Raw genomic sequence first — 15,975 nt, forward strand, 5'->3', positions numbered from 1 at the left:
TCCCCATCCCTCTCCCTATCCCCATCCATTTCCCATCCCCATCCCATATCCGTTCCTGTTCCCATCCCCATCCCCATCCCATCCCCGTTCCCATCCCCGTTCCCGTTCCCATCCCCATCCCATCCCCGTTCCCGTCCCTGTCCCCTCCCTGTCCCCGCGCCGTCCCCGCGCCCCGCCCGCCCCTCGGCCGCCCCCTGCCGGCGGGCGGTGGCAGCGCGGCGGGCGCGCAGAGCGCGGAGCGGGCGCACAGAGCGCGGAGCGGGCGCTCAGAGCGAGGAGCGCGGAGCGCTGCCGCCGGCGCATCCACAGCCCGCTCCCGGCCCCGCCGCAGCCCCCCGCCCGGCCAGATGATGAACTTTCTGCGGCGCAGGCTCTCGGACAGCAGCTTCATCGCCAACCTGCCCAATGGCTACATGACCGACCTGCAGCGGCCGGAGCCGCAGCAGCCTCCGCCGCCGCCGCCTTCCGCGGGTTCCCCGGCCCCCGCCTCGGGCTCGCCGGCCTTGGAGCGCCGGCAGCCGCAGCCGCAGCCCGCGCCCCCCCAGCAGCAGCAGCCGCCGCCGCCGCAGCAGTCGGCGGGCAGCAGCTTCTTCAGCTCGCTCTCCAACGCCGTGAAGCAGACGGCGGCCTCGGCCGGGCTGGTGGACGCGTCCGCCGCCGTCTCCGCGGCTGTGGGCAGAAAGTTCAAGCTGCTCCTGGTCATCGACGAGCCGCACACGGACTGGTAGGTGCCCCCCTGCATGCCCCTGCATCATCATCCTCATCATCATCATCATCTTCCGTGCCCCCCGTCCTTGCCCCGTCCTCCCCGCAGGTGCGGCTCACCTGGGGCAGAGCCCCCGCAGCCGGCCCTGCTGAGGGGCTGCAGCGCAGCCTCACGGGCTGGAGGATGGAGCAAAAAAAACCCCAAAAAAACCACCCCAGGGAGCCCTGGAGCGCCTGGCTAGCCGTGAAATCTGCTTCCCATCACCACACTAAATAAAACATACATAGCGCCCTGACCAAGCATATCCCGTGTTCTCTGGGGAAACGCAGAACCCATGCGTAGGGGCAGGTTGGGTTTAGGCGCCCTGGGCAGGGATTGCTGTGCGGAGCCGCTGTGGCGGCGGCGTTGCGTGTGTTAATCCGTGTTTACGAGCCGGTTTGTTTTCACGCAGCTCCCGCTGCTCTGTGCCATTCACCAGGGTGAATGTCCTTCGGGATGCCGGGCACCAGCCCCGGTTCTGCCCTAGCTCCGGGAATCCCTGCCTGGGCTTCATTAACTCGGCCGGTTTTATTTGGGCTGCGTGTTTGGCTCCTGCTGGTAGCATGAAAAACGTGGGGTTTTCCAAGTGTGGGACTCCCAAGCCTGGCTGGTACCAGCAGCAGAGGTTATGGCTGTTGCAGACCCGTTTGTGCTGCTGGATGCTGTGCTCTAGAGGAAGGACACCTTCCTCTCCATCCCTGCTAACTTGTGTGTTTGCACATCGAGCTGACAATCCTCTCGTTGCTAATTACAGTGCAGAAGGTCTCAGCAGCGCCTTAAAATAATGCAGAGTAAAACAAGTCTGTTTTTGTGCCGCTGAGATCATCCGGTAATGGATTGTGGGTTTAGGGTTTTATTCTCAGCGTCTCGAATTTCCAGCCTTGCTGGCTGGGCTGGCTGGGCTCGGGCAGTGCTGTGATCTGATCCCATTTGCTTTAAAAACGGTGCTTCAATAAAATACTTAGAATGAAAACTAAAACCTTTAACTATAGCAGATACATTTTTTCTGTTAAACATTACCTGTTACATTTTCCAGGATTTTTCTTCCGTCTGGTTCTGTGGTTGCTTGTGTGTGTGTGTGTGTGGGGGGGTGGTTTTCTTTTTTCTTTTTCTTTTTTTTTTTTCTTTTTGAAAAAACAAGGTGGTTGTATCGACCAGAGCGAGGCAGCCTCTGTAGCTACGTCATGGAGATGCATCCATGGACGCTGCTCCCTGCCTTGCAGAAACATCTATTTATTTGATATTCTGGAGTGCACAGCTCTCTGTCTGATACATTCAGTAACTCTATTTGCCCATAAGGTTTCTTTCTGGGAGATTTTTCTGTGCATACTGGAGCCAGTCTGAGTATTTTGAACGTAGTTTTACGTACATGGTTTAAATCCCTGATAAATGCACCCCAAATTAGCACAGTCTGTGGATGGGGGCAAAGCTTTGAAAGCCCTGCACAGGGAGTTCCTACTCCAGGTAGGAGCCTCACAGATCTACACAAGGTTACTCATGCCTGCTTGCTTTTGCCTTTTTTTTTCTCCTCCTCATAGTATGTGACATGGATACGTAGTAATTCTAGAAAAAACAGTTTGTTGTTGCACTGGCTCTTTCCTTTCCCAGCAATCAGAGTTGTTTTGTAGCAGAGTTTGAAATATATTCTGGAAATTGATATATCTGACCCTTGTGAGCCCCATCCAACTCCAGAGATGTGTGAATTCTGATAATTCATGCAGAAGAGTTGGTTCATACCTTGTGAAGTACGGATCTCCATGCACTGCTCTGCTGGGGTGTTTGACTCTGTGGGCTGAAATGGAACAAGGATTACAATTTGGGCAAGGCAAAGGAAGGCTGGCAGGGGCAGCAGGTGAGTGCCAGTGCCTGCTGGGCACCCCCAGCTCCCTGGCTGTGCTGCAAGGGGAGGCTGGCACAGCTCTGTCATGTGATGCTCTGAGCAAACCCCAGCAATAACAGCAAAACCAGCACCAAACCAGCACCAAAACCAGCACCAAACCAGCACCAAACCAGCACCAAAACCAGCACTAAAACCAGCACCAAACCAGCACCAAAACCAGCACCAAACCAGCACCAAACCAGCACCAAAACCAGCACTAAAACCAGCACCAAACCAGCACCAAACCAGCACCAAAACCAGCACTAAAACCAGCACCAAACCATCACCAAAACCAGCACCAAAACCAGCATCAAAACCAGCACCAAACCAGCACCAAACCAGCACCAAAGCAGCACCAAAACCAGCACCAAAGCAGCACCAAACCAGCACTAAAACCAGCACCAAACCAGCACCAAACCAGCACCAAAACCAGCACCAAAACCAGCACCAAAATCAGCATCAAAACCAGCACCAAACCAGCACCAAAACCAGCACCAAACCAGCACCAAAACCAGCACCAAACCAGCACCCAACCAGCACCAAACCAGCACCAAAACCAGCACCAAACCAGCACCAAACCAGCACCAAAACCAGCACCAAACCAGCACCAAACCAGCACCAAACCAGTACCAAAACCAGCACCAAACCAGCACCAAACCAGCACCAAACCAGCACCAAACCAGCACTAAAACCAGCACCAAACCAGCACTAAAACCAGCACCAAACCAGCACCAAACCAGCACCAAACCAGCACTAAAGCCAGCACCAAACCAGCACTAAAACCAGCACCAAACCAGCACCCAACCAGCACCAAACCAGCACCAAAACCAGCACCAAACCAGCACCAAAGCAGCACCAAAGCAGCACCAAAGCAGCACCAAACCAGCACCAAACCAGCACCAAAACCAGCACCAAACCAGCACCAAACCAGCACCAAAACCAGCACAAAACCAGCACCAAAACCAGCACCAAACCAGCACCAAACCAGCAGCCCTGAGAGCCTCCAGAAGCCCTCCCAGCTGCTGGGCTCTGATGCTCACAGGAGGATCCGGGGCTGGGCCTCTGCTTTTGTGGTGTTTTCTGCTGCACTGTGTTTGTTTGCCTTAGATTGAAAATGTGTATATTGCTTGTGGGTTTCAGGTTCAATAGAAATCCAAGGATTTCAGTCTGGATCACTGGAATCTCACTGGTTCAGGATCCTCTCCCCAGCAAGGGCCAGAGGAAACATCAACATTTTTCTGTTAGAAAAGACAGAAACCCTGGCATAAAGGGACCCTTTCTCTTAGCCCTGGCGTAAAGGGACATTTTGTTTTCAATATATTTTATTTCTCTGAAAGATTGACTCATACTTCAATTATTATATTCATAATACATATATAATATATACTGTATTAATTATATATATATAGATATATTCAAGATGTAGTAACCCAACATTGTTGCTGTTCATGGAATCACTTGGGATATTCTACCTAGAACCAAATCCCAGCTGTTTCTTGCATTTTGTAATCTTGATTTCAGTGATATTTCTCCTCAATTTCTTGCACTAAGAGGTTTGTCTTATTGCAAGTCTTGAAATTCTCCATTTCAGTTACTTTACCTTTATGGCATGGGACAGGGGGAAAAACTGGGAGAACTGGCTTATCTATATTAATTTGTATATTTTTTAGCCTTTTTCTTACTTCTTAAGGAAAGAGTAAATGCAGCTGTGTCAAAGCCCCCTCCTTTCTCAGTCCAGGGTGTGTTAGAGCTGTAAGGGATAATTCTTTTCCTACAGGTGCTTTGGAGTCTTCCAATCACATTTAGTGATGGTGCTTCTCCTGAAGGCAGGGCTGAATCAAAGATTTTCCACCAGCCTTGGTGGCAAAGAGAAGGGACAAACTGAAAATAGGCTAAAGGTTGTAGTCAATAAATCCATGGCAAGGGATCTTTGTTGGTTCTGGTTTGTAGCATTCACATTCTCTGAAAAAATCCCTTCGCCCAGGATTTCTCTCCTGGGAAGCTGAGAAGCCTCAGAGAAAAAGGAAAACAATTCTGATCTCATTTGCTTCTCCTGTGTTGTGCTCCTGTGGAATGTGTTTGGAGATTGTTCACCCACAGGTTTGTTCCATTGGTGTAAGAGCCTGAATGAGGGATGTGGGACTTCAGGCAGCTCTCCAAAATGCAGTTTATTGTATCCAAAATGCAGTTTATTGTGTACAAAATGCAGTTTAATGTATCCAAAATGCAGTTTATTGTACCCAAAATGCAGTTTATTGTATCCAAAATGCAGTTTATGGTATCCAAAATGCAGTTTATTCCATCCAAGAGGTTCCAGCAGCCCAGGCTGGTGGGTGACAGAGCTGTGCCCACAGCTGTCAGCTCCAGCTGCAGGCAGGCCTGGAGACCCTTTGGTTTAGGTTCCAGTGCATTATAGACTTTTCTTTGCTGAGCATCTTCATACAGTAGAACCAATCTATACCTGAACTGTTATCTATAGCCCGTCATAACTACTGTAATTACCATATTCATGTTACTGTTCTCCAATCACTAACAGTCAGTACATTACAGTTTAAGCTGGAAGTTGTTTTTCAGTTTTCTTGCAGTGGAAAATTCTGAGACCTTTTTTCTCCTTGCCACATTTGCTGCCTTGTTTGCCTGTGCTCTCTTTGTGCTTGGTAAAAACATCTTCTTGTTTGGGGTGGGTTTATCCTTTGCTCTAAGCCATAAAAACCCCTTCTAACTAACACACCCTTTGCCTCCTTGGTTATCCAGTGAGACTGGCTCAGCAATTCTTTTCTTCCATATCAAAACTTGCTTCCATCTCTATTCCTTCATCAGACTCCACATTTAAAAATCTTTCTGCCAAGCACACACATCTGTGAGACTTTCTTGTCAAATTTTCATCCTTCCCAGCACATTGGGTTCTGCTGGGAGTTGTTTTCACTCTTTGGCCAATCAGGGCCAAGCTGTGTCAGGACTCTGGAGAGAGTCACCAGTTTTCATTATGATCTTTTAGCATTCTGTAAGTGTCCTTTCTCTATTCTTTAGTTTAGTATAGTATTCTTTAATATAATAAAATAAATGATCCTTCTGAGACCATGGAGTCAGGTTCATCATTCCAGCCTTGGTCAGGGTGTTTCCCAGCAAATACAATACTGGTTCTTGTGGAAGACTTTCTCCTGGTCCCTTTGTACCATCAATGACCCTCTGGCCCACAGGTGGAAGCAAATAGCCAGAAATCATTTCCCCCAACTGGAAATCTCCTGTCATTCCAGAACAGCACCTTGAGGAAGAGTGCAAACCCTTCCAGTGGAGCAATGCTGGTAATCTGTATAAATTTACATTAAGTCATTGGAAAAGCTGATTTTATTTCCAGGCCTGTTCTTTATGCAGTGGGAGGTGATGTCCTTTCCATCTGCAGCTGCATCTTGAGCAGACATTTCCAATTCCTGACCTGCAGAGTCCTGGGATGAGTTCCCACAGCTGCTGGAAGGGCTTGGAGCTGCAGTGGGAATGTGTCTGATGCTGCAGGGGAGGGCAGAGCCTCAAGAACCACTTGTGAGGTTTAATGGTGATTGGATGTGATGGATTTCCATGGCTGTTCTACAGCTTTGAGGATCTTTGTTGATATTTTACAAATGGAGGAAACTAAGGAGTGAAAGCATTTGTTCAAGGTCATCCAAGCAACCACTGGCAGAGCTAAATTAAACCTAGACAGCTTGCTTCAACTTCTCCTTTAATTCTGCATGAAGTATCCAGAATTTCAGCTAGATAGGTTTATTTTGAAATGGTTAAAATGGGTTTATTTTTAATTTCCTCAGAAATAACCTTTTTGTTCTGTACACAAAAAGTCCTGAATATCCAGCACTGAACAAGCAGCTGATGAGAGGCCATACATCAATGGCAAGGGGCCAAGGTGCTGTGTATAGATCATTATCTTTATTAAAAACTTATGTGTAAGATTCAGAAAGCTGCTTCAATACTGAAAACTAATCATCACTGAGTGTGTCCTGTCCTTTAAACATTGAATATCAGACTTGTTGGCAGCAGCAATGAAATTATAAAAAGAACGAAGCTGGGAAATTTTGGTTTTGTGTTTTTTTAGCACAAATCTGGTTGTAAGTATCAATACCTTTTTTTTTTTTTCACAGACAATTACACATTTCACTTCATTTTTACTGCCAGAGTAGTTACTCAGCCTGTGACAGGCTCCAGAGATAAACCCCAAATGGCTGGGACAAATGCTAAATGAAGAGCAAACTTTCTGGTTTCAAATTACCCAGTCATTTATGGGCCAACATTGCTCATCAGAAATATTTTTAATATGAACACAGTGCAGAAAAGCACTGCTTGATGACACAAAAATTTCATGAAGTGAGCAGTGTGAGTTTTTTAGGGTTTGATTTTTGTTTGGGGTTTTATTTTGTTCACTGGAAGGTGAGAACCAGTTTCAATTAAAACTCTTTGTGCTGCTGTTTTTTGTAACTACCAAACATTCATGAGCACACTACAATGACAATGTCACTGCAGCTTTTCTGTTCATTAGGGATGGCTCAATTGTGCATAACTGATTAGCAGTCCCTGACTCCAATTGGCCTGGAATTCTCATGTATTTAGCTGTAACATGCTGCTTTAGTAGCTGCAGCTCTCATGCCATTCAGTGCAAGCCTTCAGTGAGCGAGTTTCCCAAATTTAGAAGGCATCACTTGGTTTTAATAATGCATGAATGAGGGGACTGCTCTGCCAGAGCACTCTGCAGCCTTTGGGATGGCTCTGGAGGAGAAAACAACAACGTCCCTGCATCCTCCTGGCCTGACACAGCTCTCTGCCACCCGCAGAAAACCCAGAGCCAGGGGGGGAGTGGGGAGGGAAACCCAGTCTGGGACAAAAGGGGAGCTGGTGGAGGGGATGGAGGGGATTCCTTGGCAGGGACTGAAGGTGGGAGGAGTTTGGAGACAAATCCAGCAGCGCTGGAGAGGAGGGAAGAGGTTTTTAAACAGTCTCTGTCTCAAGATTTTGACCAAATGGCCAAAGGGTGTAAGAAAAAGATAATCTTATCAAAATGTAAAAGATAATCTTACCAATATGTGCATTTTATATGGGGAGAAAAAGCGTACACTAAATCACCTTTATTCATTTAAAATGCCCTGACCAACAAGAAACTCTTGATATTAAAGGAAAACAACCTTGCCTTAGGTGTAACACTTCTAAATTTGGGTGAGATAATCTTATCAAAATGTAAAAGATAATCTTACCAATATACATATAAAATATATAAAATAAAAATATATATATTTATATATATATATAAATACATAAAATAAATAATATATATATATAATATATATTTTATATGGGGAGAAAAAGCGTACACTAAATCACCTTTATTCATTTAAAATGCCCTGAGCAACAAGAAACTCTTGATATTAAAGGAAAACGACCTTGCCTTTGGTGTAACACTTCTAAATTTGGGAAACTCGCTCACTGAAGGCTTGCACTGAATGACATGAGAGCTGCAGCTACTAAAGCAGCATGTTACAGCTAAATACATGAGAATTCCAGGCCAATTGGAGTCAGGGACTGCTAATCAGTTATGCACAATTGAGCCATCCCTAATGAACAGAAAAGCTGCAGTGACATTGTCATTGTAGTGTGCTCATGAATGTTTGGTAGTTACAAAAAACAGCAGCACAAAGAGTTTTAATTGAAACTGGTTCCCACCTTCCAGTGAACAAAATAAAACCCCAAGTTCAAGGAGGCAACAGGTTCCTTAAAACCTCTGAAATTGAGCAAGAGTGACAAAGGTTTTACTGTAGTTTCTCTCTAATTTTTTGCTCCCTTTGGAAATGTCACATTTCAAAATTCTCTTTGTGAGCCATTTCAGTCTCACTCGAGCCTTTGCAGTGGGTTCCCAGCCCTCCAAAAAGGAGCTGCAAGCAGCTTTTGCATGAGGCCAGTGTGTGCCTCTTCCAGCAGGTAATTGGAAATTAGATCAGCCCTGCAGCTCCCAGCTCTGCATTAAGGGCTCTCTGCCTCTGCAATCCAAATAAAAACACAATTAAAGGAGGGATGCAGGCACAAACAGCACATCTCTGCAGCCTGGGAGGGCTCAGGCAGGAAACCACCAGGGTTTCTGCAGTTCCATCCTGAGCTCTGCCTCCTCAGCCACTGCAGGAGCTGTTCCAAGGGATAAAACAGCTCATGGGCCTTGGCACTGCGTCTTTGTCCATGTTTTCAATATTAATTCCACACTGGGCAAGGGCTGGAGGAGCAGGACATGCAGCTCAGCTACCTGAAGTATGGAACGTGTTAAACCTGAATTCTTGTGTACAACAACCTCACCCAAGTTGTGCTTCATGTGTTTCATTTCAAAGTGTGGATCAAGTTAAATCTGAATTTTTGTGTACAGCAACCTCACCCAAATTGTGCTTCATGTGTTTCATTTCAAAGTGTGGATCAAGTTAAGTCTGTGTTTTTGTGTACAGCAACCTCACCTAAGTTGTGTTTTGTGTGTTTCATTTCAAAGTATGGAGCATGTTAAATCTGTATTTTTGTGTACAGCAACCTCACTCAAGTTGTGTTCCACGTGTTTCATGTTGAAGCATGGAATGTGTTAAATCTGAATTTGTGTGTACAGCAGCCTCACCCAAGTTGTGCTCCACGTCTGCTCTCCCAACAGCCAGCTGGTGCAGCACCAGACAATGTCTGTGCTGGTATTTTAAGATGATCTAAGGAAGAAAATTGTTGGGTTTTTTCTGTTTATCTGCAGTTCTGTCGTGTGTAATGCTTGGCTGTGTTGGTATAAATAGCCAAACACAGCATGTGAGAGAGATTACCTTTTTGACAAGATAGAAAATGAGAACAAAATCCCTTTCATGGAGGACAACACTTTCCCCTCCATGCTCTGTGTGTTGCTCTATCTAAACAAGTTCTTGCAGGCTCTGGTGTTATTTCAGGCAGCTGAGTGTAAATGAGATGCTGGCCACAAATTTGGGCAGATTGTGGTGTCACCCCCATCCCATCCCATCCCATCCCATCCCATCCCATCCCATCCCATCCCATCCCATTCCCCTGTGCTCAGGACCAAAGTGATTTTTTTCTGTTTTCCCCTGTCTTTAAGGGACCATAGAAATGCCTCTGAAGCCCACTGAAAGCTGTGGTAACACGTTTGGTGGAATGGGTTACATTAGAGAAAAAAGTTTGCCAACATTTTCTTCTAAATTTTGCCTTCAGAGAAAGGAAATGGAAAAATTGGCAAGGAAAGAATTAATTTCAGGGAGGTACATTTCGAAGTAATGAGACTGAAGTGAGAGATGAAAGGAATAATAAATTGCTTGGTAGACTATGGAACCACATAAAAATAAGAAATTCTACTTGCAGCCTATTCAGAATTTGATAATGGCTTGCCAGCAGCAAATTGTAACCTGTTGAAATAGGTAAGGCATGGAACAAAAGGGAATTAAAAACTGTAACATTAGATATTTTATTCTTCATATTGCAAAAATATGTGTAGAGGACTTCCTGTTTGATATGGTGGGGATTTGCCATTGTGTAAACACTGCAGGACACTGGAAAAGCCATTTTTGCTGGAAGCATGTCTCCCCAAAAGACTGATACTAAATATTCCCACAGGAGTTTCTAAAAGTGGTGGCTTCATTTTATGCAATTTTAGTGCCCAGTTCTTAACAGCACCGTGTGAGTGACCCACAGAAATATCACATCATTATATCCCATTAGGAATGCTTGAAACTACAGAAATCTGTTTGAATACCACTGAAATAATTGATGTTTGGGGGGTTTATACATTTATAAATAAAGCACACTGCAATCTGCATTTAAAGATGTGATAAGGCTTCAGTGAAAATCCGTGTTTGAGCATAAACTTGTGTTTGAGGAAGGGAATAACAAATGCAGGCAGCCAGGTTTGGGTACAGAGCCTCCACAGAAGGAATTTGGACCTGCTTGGCTGAACACAGCACCAAAGGTAATTACAGGCTGGTGCACAAATTGTCAAGAATGGGAAAGAGCAAATTGGCAGAGAAAGCAGTGTTGTAGGTGACAAAAAGCAAAGCCATGAATTATGAAGTAAAATGTTACCTGCAGTAATGACATTGCTTCCAAAGAGGAGCAGCTCACCTTGTGGAGTGGCAGAAATGTGCAGGGAGGTGATAAAACCTCCCAGCCCCCATGGGAGGGAGGGAGGGCAGCCTCAGCCCTGGCTCTGCAGTGAGAGCTCCTTGCTTAGTTGCACTGCTGCTCCTGCTAATTAAACAACTTTATCAGCGCCCTGCCACACTCAGAGAGCTCAGGGACAGCTGCAGGCCGCTTCAGCTTTGGGCAAAATGGGCAAAGATTTGGTCCTTTTTTCCTCCTTCGTTGTCCCCACAGGTTGTCCCTCCCTGGCTGACACGTAAATATGAATAAACAGATTCCTAACAAACAGCTGCTGTGAGGCCTTTTGGGCAGCCTAAAACCAGAGGCCAGATAGAATTAAGGGGATAAAAAGCAGTTCTGTTTATTGAAGGACCTGCAGGTACATTTTGGGCAGATGAAATCCCCCAGGGCCTACACCCAAAATGGACCCTGGCTCACAGGTTTTTATACTTTTATAAGTTTGGTCCATTTGCACATTGGGGGTTCATCTGCCCATTCCAGCTGCAGGTAATGAAGTCATTGAGCCCAAGTTTGCTCCCCCCAAGTCCCTTTTGTTCCCATCTCTGGGCCCTGGGGCAGTGAGGTGTCCTTGATTGCCAGGCCTGGAGAGGAATTGTTGTGTGTGCCCAAAATGGGGAAGCTGCAGCTGACACTGGGTGTGCAGTTTGGAGTGACACACTAAATATACGAAAAATATAAAAGCTCAAATCCTAAAACATCAGGTGGCTGAGGTCAAATCCCTCATTATACTTTTCAAGCTGAGGTGGTAGAAGTGTTTGATTCTGAGGGCACAGAATGGTAAATCCTGGGTTTCCTGCAGAGCCCAGATGTTTCAGGCAGTGCAGGGCTCCAAGAGCACCCAGCTCAGCTCCCGCTGTGCCAGGGCATGCTCAGGGCTCTGTGGGATCCTGCTGGGGTGCTGGGTGCCCATCTCCTGCTGCCAGGGCACAGCTGCTCACAGCTGGAATGCAGCTGGAGCTGGGATTCCTTCAGTTCAGGGGCTGCTCCAGCCCTGAGTGTGCACAGCTCCATGCCTGACCTCACGTTTGTTCTGTCTGACCTCGTTTCTTCTTTATTCCTTCTGATTTCTTCCTAATAAAACTGATTATAATTGCACTGAAAGAGCCCAGATTGAGAGGATTAAACTCTAATATGAGATCAGTCCCAGTCCCTTCAGTCTCACGTTTGCTCAGGGAGACCAGGATGGCTCCAGAGAGGAAGATTCAGCTCAGTATTTCATTACCTCTCTGTTTCAGTGGTTTCTTCTGCACTGAAAATCATTTCCAAGGAAAACCTTATATGCATACACACACTTCAGCATTGAGAAATCTTAAAAGATGTTAAAGGTTTTTAAATTAATATTAGAAAAATCATCATATGAAACTTATGATTCTGAAAGTATGATGAAAACATCCAATTCCACTGAGTGGCAATACGGTTTCATAGTGTGCTGTGAGTGCAGAACTTGTTTTATTCAAGAGTTGTTGTCTTAGACATCTACTAATAATATATATATATATAAATATAAATGATAAAATTATATATTAAAATTATATATATTATATATATAAATAAAATATGTATATATATAATTCAAAGTTCTTTCCTTGTGCTCTTGCTGTCTGTATGACATTAACTTTTCCTCTTGCTGTTCCTCTTCAACAGAATTTATCAAAGATTAAATACCAGCGCACCTAATTCATTAGAATATTTATTTGTAAGAATCTACCATTGCCACACATTCAAATTGCTCTTTATCCCAATATCTCCTCCTTCCTTAAAGCCCAATTGACTTTCCAGGTTCCCTGTGCTGATCTTGGTGTTTAAAAAGAATCAAACTAGGGCAAGATGTGTATAGTACATAAATTTTGATATCAAGGTGTATAAAAATCCTAGGGATACTTTTAATGAGGAAAAATTATTTATGAGGCCTTTGTTTTTAACAGATAACCAAAGGTAATTTTCCTGAGTCTTGTGTGGCTGTTCCATATAAAATATACCAATAAATGACAGGAGTGTTTTTGACAGTGCTTTTGAAATGTGTTTGTGTGTGTGTACTCATGTACATCTGTTGTAGAAGGGTTTTTTGGGAGAAGAATTTGTAGGAATTTTCACTGGTGTAGGAATTTTCACTGTCCAGTGTGGTGGTTTTAGTTTGAAATTGGGTAGAAACACTAATTTTGTGTAGTGGTTTTGGTTTGTTAATTTGAGATTTTGTGAATTTTGGGATTTCTTGGTTAATGCAGTAAAGAGTGTGGTGGGCTTGGTGTTTTGTTAATTACTAATGTATTAATTCTTGTGAGATAGCATTAGGAGAAAGGTAAAGTAGGCTTAAACCTTAAAAGGGTAAAAGTAAAAATTTATTAACAGTAATTAAAAGAAAGGGTAATAAGAATTAAAATAAAACCTTTAGAATACTTTTGGTTTTTGTATGGCTGTTCCATGCAATATTTATCAATAAATGACAGGAGTGTTTGTGATAGGCTATTTAAAATGTGTTTGTGTGTGTGTACTCATGTACATCTGTTGTAGAAGGGTTTTTTGGGAGAAGAATTTGTAGGAATTTTCACTGGTGTAGGAATTTTCACTGTCCAGTGTGGTGGTTTTAGTTTGAAATTGGGTCGAAACACTAATTTTGTGTAGTGGTTTTGGTTTGTTAATTTGAGATTTTGTTAATTTTGAGATTTCTTGGTTAATGCAGTAAAGAGTGTGGTGGGTTTGGTGTTGGCTAATTATTTAAAACTTTAAAAGGGTTTAAAGAAAAATTTATTAACAATAACTAAAAGAAAGGGTAATAAGAATCAGAGTAAAACCTTGAATACAAAAACCAAAAAAAATAGAATATTTTTGGTTTTTTCTATGGCTGTTCCATACAATATATATCAATAAATGACAGGAGTGTTTGTGATAGGCCTTTTGAAATGTGTTTGTGTGTATGCAGTCATGTACAACTGTATGTAGAGGGGTTTTTTTGGGGAGAAGAACTGTAGGAATTTTCACTGTCCAGTGTGGTGGTTTTAGTCTGAACCTCGGTAGAAACACTAATTTTGTGTAGTGGTTTTGGTTTGTTAATTTGAGATTTCACTAATTTTGAGATTTTTTGGTGAATGCAGTAAAGAGTGTGGTGGGCTTGGTGTTTTGTTAATTACTAATGTACTTAATTCTTGTTGGGAGATAGGGTTAGATAGGAGAAAGGTCAAGTAGGCTCAAAACTTTAAAAGGATATAAAGAAAACTTTTTTAACAGTAATTAAAAGAAAGGGTAATAAGAATTAGAATAAAACCTTTAGAATACTTTTGGTTTTTGTGTGGCTGTTCCATGCAATATTTATCAATAAATGACAGGAGTGTTTGTGATAGGCTATTTAAAATGTGTTTGTGTGTGTGTACTCATGTACATCTGTATGTAGAGGGGTTTTTTGGGAGAAGAATTTGTAGGAATTTTCACTGGTGTAGGAATTTTCACTGTCCAGTGTGGTGGTTTTAGTTTGAAATTGGGTAGAAACACTAATTTTGTGTAGTGGTTTTGGTTTGTTAATTTGAGATTTCACTAATTTTGAGATTTCTTGGTTAATGCAGTAAAGAGTGTAGTGGGCTTGGTGTTTTGTTAATTACTAATGTACTTAATTCTTGTGAGATAGCATTAGGAGAAAGGTAAAGTAGGCTTAAACCTTAAAAGGGTAAAAGTAAAAATTTATTAACAGTAATTAAAAGAAAGGGTAATAAGAATTAAAATAAAACCTTTAGAATACTTTTGGTTTTTGTGTGGCTGTTCCATGCAATATTTATCAATAAATGACAGGAGTGTTTGTGATAGGCTATTTAAAATGTGTTTGTGTGTGTGTACTCATGTACATCTGTATGTAGAAGGGTTTTTTGGGAGAAGAATTTGCAGGGATTTTCACTGGTGGAAATGCTGTCCAGATAGAAAGCAGTCTCCATGGCTGCAGTTTTCTTGCCCTGGAATAAGAGGAACTTCCTCCATGGTGCCAGTGCAAAGTCACTCAGGTGTTTTGAAGACAGGTCTCATGAGCATCTATTGTGTGGGTTACAATGCAGAAATTCTGGGATGGAGATGCTCAGGATTTGTGTCAGGCTGTTCCCTGCCTAAATTCTCTCAGCTGGACCCATGGTCTAGGATTTTGTGCTGATTAATTTTCTTCCTAAGCAAGAAATGTCTGATGTGAACCTGCAATAATTCAATGTACACAGGGGTAGGATTACCTGCCTTGGCAATAGTAACAATACATGGGAAGAGCCAAGATAAAATATAATTAATGTGCATTATTGTTTACATTATTTCTACTCCCATCACTTCCACTGGCTTGGTGAAGTGCAGTGCTTTTCTGTTTAGTTTTGCTGTTGTTTTATTCTTTTATTTGCTAGAAGGCCTTTCCAAAAAATCAGGCAGCTAATGGAGCTTTGGGGTTGTTGCTTGGTGGGTTTCTTTTTTGTTTTCTTTTTTTTTTTTTTTTTCCCCTGAATATTATAAATGTCTTTTCCAGCTCCCAGATCCTTGGCTCTTGGGCTGTGCATTGATGACAAACCAGCTCCTAAGTGGCCTTTAGAGTAAACCACACCTGCACAGTGAGAGGAGATGGCAGAGTGTGATTGCTACTGTCCAAATCCCTGCTGATTGTCACTGTCCAAATCCCTCTGTGAGGATGCCCCTGCGTTTCAGGAACAGCTCTCAGCAAGGCTTTCACCATGGCATAAACACCCAGGTGCTGCTCTCCTGCAAGCCAGGCTCTGTGGGACTTCATGTGGCAACAACAGAATTAAATCTCGATTTTCTCCTTTGCTGGGCTCCCCACTGGGCTGGTGGAGGTTTTCCCTGGGTGTTTGTTGGTCAGTTCTTGGCTGGGTGATCCAGAGCAGGGAATTTGTGATGCTGTCTGTGGAACCGAATTCCAGCAGTGCTTTCAGCCTTCTGAAAAACACATGGCAAACTGCTCTGTCTGTCTGTCTGTCTGTCAAGATGGGATGGAGACTTTGTGCATGTAACTCTTTAACAAACACTGTGTAAGGCTTAAAGCACATTGCTTCATTTCAAGGATTGTTTCAGTTTGGGAATTTTCAACTGAGTGTTTGAAAGGAAGCAAACCTAATTGGTGTGAAGAAAATGTTTATTTTTGAGGGATGAGCAATAGTTCTAAAAGTCACTTTTTTATTTCTTTAATTAGTCTGTGTTTTAGAGTAGTTTTTTTGATAGATAA

At 43.5% G+C, this 15,975-nt stretch overlaps 1 protein-coding gene across 1 annotated transcript in view; it reads left to right on the top strand.

Annotated features, from left to right (window-relative positions):
- Nucleotides 1-230: 230 nt before the first annotated feature.
- Nucleotides 231-15,975, top strand: part of SYN2 (synapsin II) — a 191,027-nt gene continuing 175,282 nt past the window's right edge. The window contains exon 1 of the mRNA XM_066557968.1: nt 231-724. Within this exon, the coding sequence (XP_066414065.1) occupies nt 348-724 (377 nt within the window). The 5' untranslated portion in view covers nt 231-347. The remainder of the gene's footprint in view (nt 725-15,975) is intronic.

Source organism: Molothrus aeneus, chromosome 12 (genome assembly GCF_037042795.1).
Source record: "Molothrus aeneus isolate 106 chromosome 12, BPBGC_Maene_1.0, whole genome shotgun sequence".
Taxonomy (NCBI): domain Eukaryota; kingdom Metazoa; phylum Chordata; class Aves; order Passeriformes; family Icteridae; genus Molothrus; species Molothrus aeneus.